At 48.6% G+C, this 11,929-nt stretch overlaps 1 protein-coding gene across 1 annotated transcript in view; it reads left to right on the top strand.

Annotated features, from left to right (window-relative positions):
- The first annotated feature begins 3,494 nt into the window (after window positions 1-3,494).
- Window positions 3,495-11,929, top strand: part of emilin2a (elastin microfibril interfacer 2a) — a 14,607-nt gene continuing 6,172 nt past the window's right edge. Inside the window, exons 1-5 of the mRNA XM_060058496.1 lie at window positions 3,495-3,927; window positions 4,394-4,519; window positions 5,421-5,614; window positions 5,999-8,063; window positions 8,489-8,513. Of these exons, the coding sequence (XP_059914479.1) occupies window positions 3,809-3,927; window positions 4,394-4,519; window positions 5,421-5,614; window positions 5,999-8,063; window positions 8,489-8,513 (2,529 nt within the window). The 5' untranslated portion in view covers window positions 3,495-3,808. The remainder of the gene's footprint in view (window positions 3,928-4,393; window positions 4,520-5,420; window positions 5,615-5,998; window positions 8,064-8,488; window positions 8,514-11,929) is intronic.

The following is an 11,929-nucleotide window of genomic DNA, read 5'->3' as shown; positions in this document are numbered from 1 at the left end:
CAGCCCTGGGGCGGGGCCAAGCAGCCCTGGAAGCAGCCCTGGGGCGGGGCCAAGCAGCACTGGGGCGGGGCCAAGTCCACTACGGGCAGCATGGTGGTCCTCGGGAGAGGCTTTGTGGTTCAGTCCCACGGTGGAGCCGCAGCCCGTGGACATCTGGAGATGTGTTCTCAGTAGAGATCAAGGTCACCCGTTCACAGGCCACAGGCGTGCAGATACTGTTGATGGATACAGCAGACGGTGAAAGGCAGGGGCCCGGTCAGAACCCCATGCATGGTCTGATTAAAGGCCTTTAAAGGTGTACGTGCTGCTGGACACCTTGCAAACATGTGTATCTATCTAAAAATGTATACGTACGTATCATATATATATATATATATATATGTATATACTATATATATATATATACGCTGCTGTACATCTTGCAAGCATGTGTCTACAAAGTCAGGAGATCAGACATGCTGAAGTCACTTACACAAATGGGAAGTTCCCAGTATAAAAATACAAGATATCTTCTCATGTGGCATTATAGCTTTTATATTTTTTAGATGCATACATCTCTACACCACCAAGGACACGACTCATGTTCTACTTTCACAACTTCCTTTTACTTCACCTGCCCTGCGTGTCAGGCTGCCGTCACGGCGGCCATCTTCCACGCTCAACCCTGGGAGGAGGGACCTCTTCCTGCGTGCCTTCAGTGTTTCTGAAGGCACGTTTTCTTTTCGATTGACGAATGACGTTTTCCCTTTCAGGGGGGGGGGCTCATCCCTTTGGAGGGATGGAGGGGGGGTCGTATAATGTCGGCCTTTGAAGCCCTTTGAGACTTTTTCGTGGTGATTAAGGGCTATAGGAATGCAATTGACTTGAGCTGTAATTCTGGCGCTGATCTTGGTGAGGACACAGTGTTCTGCTGGAACGCCAGCACCAAAGTTTCCTGATAAGCATAAAGGTTGTTGTAAGTGGTCTGGACAGAGCAAAGGACGTCAGAATTCATATATATAGAATAATTATAATAAATAATAGATCTTTGTTTTATATATATATATATGGTGAATAGATTAACACTATACATGCAAAGGGGAGACTGCGATCTTTTTGATTGGGTAAGAACCTAGAAATAAGACAGAGATGTAACCTCACAATGGAAACATTGTGAGGTGACATGTGAGTGTAGCCCTACTATTAAAGGTGTTAAAGCAATGCATCAAGATAAGTTATATGAATAGAGGGAGTGGCAGGCGTTAAGAAGTCGCTTCACACTGCCTGAAAAACCGAATAAGAAAAAACCTCTTGAAATCAAGTCGAATGAAAATGCCGAGAGAGTTAACCTCCAGCCTTTTAGTTTACTCTGCTGCTCTGCTGCCCTCTACTGGATAGATAACACAACGATCGCGATAATCTAAGATCGCTCACGGATTATCCCACAAAATTGCATGCTGGCATCAAACGTCTAAATAAATGTGTATATGCCTATTAAGACATCCTGTTTAAAAAAGAAACATCATAGCCATTGAATGAACAGGGATTTCCCGAGACTGAAAATAGACAATTCTATTTATTCTTGAAAATCGATGCAAACAGACCTCCTCCACTTACATAACTTCTCCATCTCCGTTGGCCATCTCCCAAAAAAGTATTGCCTGATGATCTAGCCGAGTATTATTTGGGGAACGGCTATCGCTTGTCGGAAAGCTCTCAGACGATGAAGCATAAATATATGTGTGTGTGTGTGTGTGTGTGTGTGTGTGTGTGTGTGTGTGTGTGTGTGTGTGTGTGTGTGTGTGTGTGTGTGTGTGTGTGTGTGTGTGTGTGCGTGCGCACGCATGCGTGCATGTGTGTGTGTGTGTAGGGGGGGTGGCGGGAGGGATCTGTGTGTATGTGTGTGTGTCTTTGAATTATTAATACAAGATGTTGGGTTGGTTTACAATATCATCTCTCGTACATTTAGCACTGCCCATTATCTGACTGCTCGGGGATCAAACAACACTCACAGAGCAGAGGGGGTTGAAGACATGATGGAAATGTAGCTATGTGTTTCTGTCCTAAGGATCATTTTCTATCAACATGATACTTTATATTACATACAAAAAAGTTTAGAGAGTCAGGGAGTAGGCCTACAAATAGGCAACAGTACAATAGTAAGTCAGAAAACACAGGCCCTTCAAAACAAATTTCTTTACCATTCAAAACAGTCATGACTCTACAAAGAACATAAGTAAATAAGTAAGTAAGTAATACTTTATTTATATAGCACCTTTCATAAAGGAATTGCAGCTCAAAGTCAACTTCCAACAGCAGTTCTTGCGTCTCGCATTTTTACAAAGCTAAATTTTTTGGAGTGTCGATCGATAAATGTTACAAACAACAAACCAAGGCCATCAGACCACAGTGAAGCCCTTTCCCTTCAAGACCCCCCCCCCCCCCCCCAGTATAACGCCTCTCTAGATTTAACGAGGGTACCACAAATGAGCTAAATAGCTCCTATAATTAATTAATTTGCTTGAAGTTCTTCAGTGTTGTGGCTGAGAAATCTTACAGGCGTGTGTGCGCGCGTGTGTGTAGGGGGGAGGGTGATAATGACAATAGAAGGGTGGGGCCTGTACAAGGGTTTGTGATTGGCTAATGGTAAGTACAATAATATTTATATTATATATTTATATTTAGCTCAATTAAGGCAATGGGGTGGGGATGATCATATTAAAGATACCAAAGCATGGTCCTCTATAGAAAATGGGTACCAGATATGCATAGTAAAGATAGCAAAGGGGGTTGCAAATTATCCTATTTGACTATCAGGCATGAAACGATGTTGCATTAACAAAGACACTTTAATTCGATAAGCCATGCACACAATTCAAGAGTATCTCCATGTTTCTACAAATGGTTCGTGGTGTCCTGCGGAGCATGGCTCCAGTCTGCTATCCTATTTCCAGGACACCTGTAGAGCTTTGAACGGTTTATGGGATGCATTCGAGTCTCCATGGAGACTCGATATGTCTGTTTCAGATTATGTGTGTAAGTGATGGCTCATGGCGAATGCATTGTTGGTCACATGCACAATGAAACAATGATATATCCTAAATTGTTAAAATTCGCTTAGAAATTGAGTTGGACCAGAACCAAATAATTCCAAAAGTTGCGTGGGGCGACCTCTGCAAGCTCATACACTACCGGATAGGGTAGACCGATTGCAATTCACAAGTAGCCTAGACTGAGGCTCCCCCTATTAATTAATGCTGGGTAAGACCCCGTCTCACAGGCTGAATTACGCGTCCGCACGCGTGTGATGGCGACGCACGCACGCTGCGCACACAAACGCATGCCCACGAATACTTTGGCTTATGCTTAATAAACATTCCGCTTCAATTAATCAACTGGGTGCGAAGTGGCGAGAGGTCATCACGTTTCAAACAAGGATGTATTTCCAACAGCAAATCTAATCTGCCTCTGATTCACTTATTGCGCAAATTATCCCCACGCTCTGTTCTACTAATGAAAGCGACACATTCTGAGGCTGCACACCGGGGGTTAGTTCAGCCAAAGCCTACTATCGAGTTGTCACACCAAGAAGACTTTCGATGTTATTTTTGGTCCTAGTCCTGGAGAGGAGGGCGTAGGCCCCTAACGTCATTACTGGAGAGTTGCAGAGTTGAGTCTGAGTCAAGACTTGGTAGAAGTTGAGATTTCTTGGTCTAGGGCGCACTGACTTCCCCCCTCTAGCCTACTTCGTCGTAAACGATGTCGACATAGCTTTATTTGTGTGATTTATTTATTTGTAGGCTATTTAAGGAATTACCCAACAGAAGATATGGACTGGAAATGGACCATTGTGACTTTTTTTCTCAAGTTTTATTTGACATCTGGGACTCCGTATGACTTGTTTCAGGGGTCAGCCTACACTGGAGTGGAAGACAGGCACAGAAATAGGTAAGATCAGTGATTTTTTTTCTCCAAAAAGGTTTGTAGTCCAGCATTTCCATGACCCAAAAACCTCTGAATCTGTCTCCTTTTCTACAATTAGATTTATGTTGTAATAAAAAGGCTTCCAAGTGCTGTTGCATTAAAATGCGTATCTTGCTTTCTGAGCAGCCCAAACAGATGGGGTGTCTACTTTTAGACGGACTTTATCAGTCAGCATGACCAAACCGGTCTCTGTTTATCTCTAAGAATTCGATAAGAGCCATCGAACAGCGGAACCCGAGCCATAGTGCACGTATACAGGAATTCAGATTCACACACACATCATTCAACTACACACGATATCATGGCCCTGATACGAACGGTGTCTCTAATATAGGTGGTTCATCCGTCAGTGGAGAGAGAAGGGGGGTGTTCTCAGCGAATTCTGTCCAACTAAAAACAAATCCCAGACTTTTTTTTTCTACTCTCGCAGGAATTGGTGCGCGTACGTCGTGCACAAGAACGTGAGTTGCGCCGTCCGGGGGGGAGTGGAGAGCTTCGAGGAGCCCGTGGCTGCGCCCTGTCCCCCCTATCAGCAGAACTGCGATCAACAAGTGACGTAAGCATCCCTGGACCAAAGATGGAAAGTCAATGAAGTTTTGTGTGATTGATCGTTATGTTTAGTGCCAGCAGGAGGTTTAGCATGCGGGAGCAGAGCCAGATCATCTAAACCTCACACACGTAATTGAAGGGTTTTGTTTTTTTAATAAGGCGATTGATCCTTTGAACAAAGTGGATTTTTTTGGTTGCATTAGATGTTATGTTCATAGCATCGTAATTAGAGGTTTGAGAGCACCCGTTGTTATGATTGCACGGTAACAATATGAATGCTGTTTCAAAAATGGATTTCATTTTGACTGAGTGGATGGTTGATTGTTTGGGGAGTGAGATAAGTCAACAATGCCAGGAAGTAGTTATTGTAATCAGAGACTGGCTGTGGTTTAATTTAACTTTCACAATACCTGAGAGTAGGGAACATAATGACGTTTTAGGTAAAGCAACAGCAATGTGTGATATGAGCGCTTATAACATCAGGGAAAAGGATTAAAACACATTTATCTTGAGATGTTTCAGGGTAAGATCTTTGTACTCATTCTAGGATATTGCAACACACATGACTAGAGGCTGTCTTTTTGGATTCTCTGATGTATCTTTTCCATTAGTCAAGCCAGTGCTGGAGACAGTGTCATCTCAGATGAGAATTATGATTGGTTTAAAAAAATTATCTTTCCAGATGTTACCAATGACATGAGTCCTGACTTCTCGGAAATTGAGTCAGCTTCTTTGTATCGGAAGGGAGGGGAGGGTTGCCGCAATCGTAATTCCCTAGAAAAACTATGTTTACTAATTCTAAGCTCATGATCACACATGATTACCCTCATGTTTTCCCGTGTAACACATGTCTGACAAGGTTTCTTGTTTCCTCTGTCTAACTCTTTCAATATGCCCTTTTCTGACAGGTACAGAACTCAATTTCGGCCAATGTACAAGATCGCCTTCAAGATAGTCACACGGTTGGAGTGGAAATGCTGTCCTGGATATCAGGGTCAGGACTGCAAAGATGTGAAACCAACTCTCAACCATCAAACAGTACCACGAGGATCCCAGCCCTTCTACTCTCCAAATCCTGGACATACCACCAGACATGCACAAAGTAAGAAGAAAGACATTGTGAAATGTTGGTTAATTGCGATACACTTTTTGTCTGTCGCAATTTGTTGGACATATCGGAACAAAGCTGATGTGGAAAGATATTTGATCACAATATCAAGGAGGAATTTCACATAATATCGGCAGAATATATTTCTGAATTGAAAACACCAACGTTCCAAGGTTCATCATATGCAAAGTGCATATTGCGTCTTTATGATGAATCTATTTTTTAATTGAATCCCAGACTAATCATCGGGCCTAGACACATAAATTCTCCTTTTGTGACATTTAAAAAGTTCTGCTTTATTACCACTACACTCCATGTGTTGCTTTTCCCCAAAATACCAAAAGTCAAACCCCTACGGTTGTACTCTTGTCGCCCCAGGGCCAGAGCGGAGGGAGACGGGCCACCACGAGGCCAGGCACGGCCCAGGCCCCGACAAGGTGCGCCACCTGGAGGGGGAGGTGAAGCGCCTCTCGCAGGTGGTGGTCGACCTCCAGACGGCGCTGAGCGGCTTGACGGACAACCTGCGCACGGACATCCAGGAGGACACCAACAAGATGCTGGTGACCCTGCTCAACAACCTGCGGCCGCCGGGCAGCGTGGCGCCGGGGGCCGGCCGCGAGGATGAGAACCCGGTGGGGCTGGACGGTCACCAGGCCACCAGGGGAGAGGGCGCCATCGGAGACAGAGGCATCGAGAACATCATCGCCCGGCTGGACGACATGACCCACACCATGCAGAGCAAAGACGACGCCTTGGAGGAGCTCCGTGGGCTGGTGACGAGCCAGGAGAGCCAGATCCAGCTGCTCATGGACGCCGCGCAGTCTCAGGCGCCACCGCCCGGCGTGCTGGAGGGCGGCGGCGGCGGCGACGTGTCGGTGCCCGATCTGGCGATCCTCCAGACCTACGTCGAAGGCAAGATGGGGCAGATGAGGAAGGAGGTGGATCTGAACCTGGAGGAGCAGCTGGGAAGGCAGCAGAGCTCCTGCAACGACAAGATCCAGAGCCTGCAGGCCATCTGCGAGGAGGGCCAGGACCAGACTCTGAGCCGCCTCACCAGGCTGATCGACTCAAAGGACGCCGAGCTGAGGAAGGAGATCCACGCGCTGCGCTTCGACATGGTGGCGGCGGACGGACCCGTGCGCCACCTGCGCCAGACCCTGCCCCCCAAACAGGAGCCGCACGGCACCGACCACAAAGAGCTGTGGAAGGAGATCAGCCGTGTGGCCGAGGCCAACATCATCCTGAACGGGCGCATGGACAACGAGCTGGCCTTCCTGTCCGAATCGCGACCGGAGGAAGAGTACGGCCAAGTCATCGAGGAGTTGGAGGCGCGCCTGAACATAACGCAACGGAACGCAGAGACGCACTGCTTCTACATCGAAGAGAAGCTGAGCCGTGCGATGGAAGACCAAGCCAATGAGCTCCGGCAGCTCCTGGACGAGCGTCTCAACACTATGGAGGACCAGTTCACGGGCATGTTGGTTGAGATGAGCAACAGCTCCGGACTGTTTGGGGACGACGGCGTGGACGCTAACCGGGGGGAGACCAGCGGCAACAAGTCCCCCGCCAAAGGCCCGGTTGTGGCCTTCGGACGCCGCGGCTCTGACGACGTGGTCGGTGCTGGACGGTCATCTCCTGCAACGGCCAGTCTGGATCCCATTTTGAAAGACTTGGGTCGCTGTAAGAAAGAGTTGGAAATTCTCCACACCGACGTCGGCACAAATTCGGAACAACTCCGGAACCTGGAGGAGATCGTGGAGAGGGTGTCAGCGGGTCACCTGAAGAGTGTCAACACGATGGACGGCTTCCAGAAGGGGTTGGTCAACATCCAGAACAACGTGATCGCCCTGGCCAGCAGTGTCAAAGGCGTGGGCGACTCGATGAGAATACACAACCACGAGCTCCACAGAATCAACTCGACGTGCTGCCACGCAGGGCAGAGCGGCCTGGGCACCCCTACAGGGTCAGGTCCCGGGGCAGAAAGAGCCCATTATCAGCAGATGGAAGGGCTCCGGAACAGGCTTGATACACTCAATAACCGCATGTCATTGGAACTGGGTCGTTGCAAAGACAACACCCAAACCGTGGCGCACACCATTTCGACCGTCGACGGTCGTTTGACCAGACTGGAAAAGGTGTGCGAAAGGCAGGCCGTGGCTTCCAGTAACCCCATCCAAATCAGGGATGGCATTGAGAGGAAGATTGCCAGTCTCCAGGGCTCTGTCCAGAGGACCAATGCCACGGTTGGGTCCCACACTGGGGACATCCATTCTCTGCGGAACACCCTGCAGAGTGTGCAGGTACAGCTCTCTGCATTGGCCAAGCACGTGCTAAAGGACGTGAATGAAAAACAGCCAGGTGAGTCACATGCATGCAGATATATACCTTATCAGTCTAAAACTCACATCGATAATATATATTGGTTTGTACTGGATGAGCTGTAGTCGCAGGGCCGTCGGGTTCGAGGGGCCAGGGGACCCAATTTCATTCAGTAATGAAATACAGACTGCAACACATTCCATGCAGAGTGTTTAGTTGCTGTTTGTCCTTATTTTCTAATGTCATTGGCAAGTCTGATCTGTAATGCTTTAAACAAGTCGATTAAGAGATGAGACAATGGCGCCGAGAAAACAATGGCCTTAGGGCCTTCTCTTTTCAACATCCTGTGTCCGGGAATTATTTACACACACACACACATCTGCGCAACCAGTGACTCTGCTTGCGTCATGAAATCAACACCGTGTGACAAAGTGTTGCCCCATAGCCAAAATGTGGCAGGGAATGCATTAGTATTCGAGGTCAATGCTCTGATGACTTTGAGGTGCTTAGGTGTGTGTGTTGTGCTTGTTTATCTGGTGTTGGTTGTAGTGGTGTTGATGTTGTGGGGATGGGGGTGGGTGAGGAAGGGGGAGGGGGGGGGCGAGAGATGCTCTCCGACATATGGCTGCGGAGTATCTCCAGCGGTGGTGGAACGCTGTGCATCTCAATGGGCCACTCACACTCTCACTCCCCCGGCCACGTCATTTAGAATTCAAAGACACTGCAGGGACCTGAGATGGAGTCGCCCCTTGCCTGCCCGGGTCGGATCATTATTCTCCATTAGGGTTTGAAGTGTGACGTTCAAGCCAGGGAAGAATTGTCTCCGGCGAAGAGGGGAAGCTTAGAGACGTCTCGTGCGGTATGGCTCTTCTCGGCTCTCCAGGCGCCGCTCATTTGACTTGTTGCTGTTTCTCTGCCTCCTGGCCAGCACTGTGCACTAGCCTACGCAGCCATAGGATAGTGTCGGCGTTGGAGTGTTTTTGCACATTATGCAGCCTGATAGGGTGTAGCACTTTTCCGTACATGACAAGGAAATGTGTTGCCACTCAAAACCGAATATTTTATCAGCCGCACTCGAGTTAGCGTGTAAATGCACACAAACACACGCACATGCCTACGATCACGTACTCACTCTTTTAAATTGCTCCACACGCGCACACACCCACATGCAGTCACACCCACAAACACACACTTGCACACACAAGCAGGGACGAATGCACACACACACACACACACACACACACACACACACACACACAGACACACACACACACACACACACACACACACACACACACGCCTTCCAGCCAGCCAGGCTTGGGAGCGTGCATGCAGCCGACCTCTGAGATTCCCACAGGGTGACCTAAGCCTGGCGCAGGGAGTCTGCTGCTCATTAGAGACCCTGACTCACCATTGCTGGAGCCTCTCCGTGACGGAGGGGAGAGAGGGGAGCAACCAGGGCTCCACACCCAGGACCAGATGCTGCTTTTACCGCTGATGTCATGAGCGAAAGGGGCCCCCCCATTCCAGCCCTGGTGCCTCCCTTTTCTGTCGAATCACAAGGGGCACACCGTCCAAAAAAAGGGGGGAAAAGACAATAACAAAGAAACAGACTTTGGGTGTGCTAGTCTGGGACCGCAGGGGTGGAGGGATGGGTGGAGAAGTGTTATCTGCTCCATCCATCGTTGGGGTGTTCTGGGTGCATGATGGTGCAAAGTTTGGAAACGTGAGAGAAAAGTGTGGGGCGACTTGTTTTAACTTGGTAGACCAAGTATGGAGGTTGGAGTGTTGCTTGTTTTTGAAAAAGGGGAATATTTGATTTTATTACCTTAAATGGTGCTTTGGAGAAAAAGCAAACAAGAGCAACCGATAAAGTACAGAAAATAAAGGCCTAGCTAGATTGCGAGCAGTGACCGGGGAGGTTTTCATATCCCTTCCTGAATACATTCGTCATTTGAAAGAAATCCCAGATTCCAAACCATTTCAGTTTCCCTCCTTATCTATTACCCCCGATTTGCTTTACTAGACTGCCGGAGCTGGTAACAACTAGCCCAGAGATGGCTTGCACAATGAAGCCACACAAAAAAAGAGAAGGATGGATCATTTTCATTATTTAGGAAAGTATCTGAAATGATTTAGGCTAAACTTGGGAAAGACTGTGATCAGCGTCCCAGATGTAGGGGTGTCAGCAAGGGCAAAACCTTTTCGAAAAATGTCGGAACTTACGCTCCATTACTCGACTTCTGAGACTACGCGGGAACCCCTGAGGTGACTGCGTAACAGATGAAGTGTTGCAATAAAATCACAGGGAACCATATTCTTGCGCAATCGCCAGAGCCCTCGCTCCACTGCGATTGGCGAGCGAGGATTTGCGAAAGCTCTCCGTTGCAAATCGCCAGCCCCAAAAGCAGCTGCTGCAATCAGCGCTGAAAGAGGTTCTGCTGCCCAGCCCTGAACATCCTCCCCCCCGCCCCCCACCACCGCTGGACTGCCAAACGGAAGAGAGAGGTTAATATCAAGTTCTGTTTCCACACACAATGAAAAGCATCCGTTTTTTTCGGAACGTCTGGAGTGGGATTTTGGGTGTGTGTGGTCCTGTGTAATAACATAATTTATTGACAATGCCGTCTGGTGGCTCCCCCCCCCCCGAGAGGTTATTACCTCACGCCTTCCTTTTTATGGTGGGGGTCCCCACCCTTTCCCTCCCAACCTTCTCACCCTTTTTTTCCCCCCCACTCTTCCTCTCGCCTCCTCCCTTCCCACCCCTCTGTGCCCGCTGAGATCTTTACTCTCTCCCCCAGAAATGTCAGACGGCCACGCCACTTATTTCCTCCTGCCTCGCCCTGGAAGCATTCACACACAGGGAGTGACCCTCCAAACAATAGAGAAGAAGAACAAAACACACACACACACACAACAGAGAGAAATACCTGCGGTTGATTCAGGGGCAAGGGGAGTGGGGGTGGGATAAGACAAGCTTGTTTGGATTTCATGGATCACTTCCTCTTCCCACCATTGATCTTGTGGACCTTGAGGCAGGGGCTGAGGTGGTGGCCGGCTCCAGCGAGCAGAAAAAATACCACACGGGCAGCATCAAAAGCAGCCTCGTGAGGTTGGAGGTGGGAGGGATTGGTGGAGAGACCACCTTGCGAGTGTACCGAGAGTTGCTTCAACGGGAGAATGATATTTACTGTACACGACTCTCCGCTTGTTAACAGAGGTTCGGTTGTTGTTGAATCCCCGGAGGTGAACTGTTTCCACTCGGTCTGACAGCCCTGGGGTTCTGAGAAACTCGGGAGTCCATCTGGAAATATTCTGAAGAGAATGGACTCGGACACACACACACACACACACACACACACACACACACACACACACACACACACACACACACACACACACACACACACACACACACACACACACACACACACACACACACACACACACACACACACACACACAAATGCAGAAGAAATCCCTCAGGTGCATCTCTCACCGACTACAATCCTCTACTATCACTGCGCATAGATTGCGGTCATAAAGATGTGTGTGTGTGTACGTGTGTTGGTTCAAGCTCCCCTGATGTGTGCCGGAGAATTAGATGAGTAACATGCATGCCGGAGACGTCTGTGAATGTGTGTTCATGCATTATCGTACGCAACACCCACACCCACACACACACACACACACACACACACACACACACACACACACACACACACACACACACACACACACTTCCCCACCTCTGCCCCAGTCTTCGTCTGGTGAATCAGTCCATTGCCGCGACAACGGCTAGGCCATAGTGCGGGCATGCTAATGGGGGTGTGGGGACCGCTACAGGCACACAGGGTGCTCGTTAAGAGTAAGGTAATTTGATGTGTACAACTTTTTATACATTACACCAAATGAAAGCGCCGTAGCCCCTATGCGTACCCCCTATAATACCCCTGGTATCTGTGGGTCTGTGGGTGTGAGGGTGCGGAA

This window comes from Gadus macrocephalus, chromosome 8 (assembly GCF_031168955.1).
Source record: "Gadus macrocephalus chromosome 8, ASM3116895v1".
In the NCBI taxonomy this organism is placed as follows: Eukaryota; Metazoa; Chordata; class Actinopteri; order Gadiformes; family Gadidae; genus Gadus; species Gadus macrocephalus.
The sequence above is the reverse complement of the archived record's forward strand: the minus strand, read 5'-3'. Positions and strand labels throughout refer to the sequence as shown.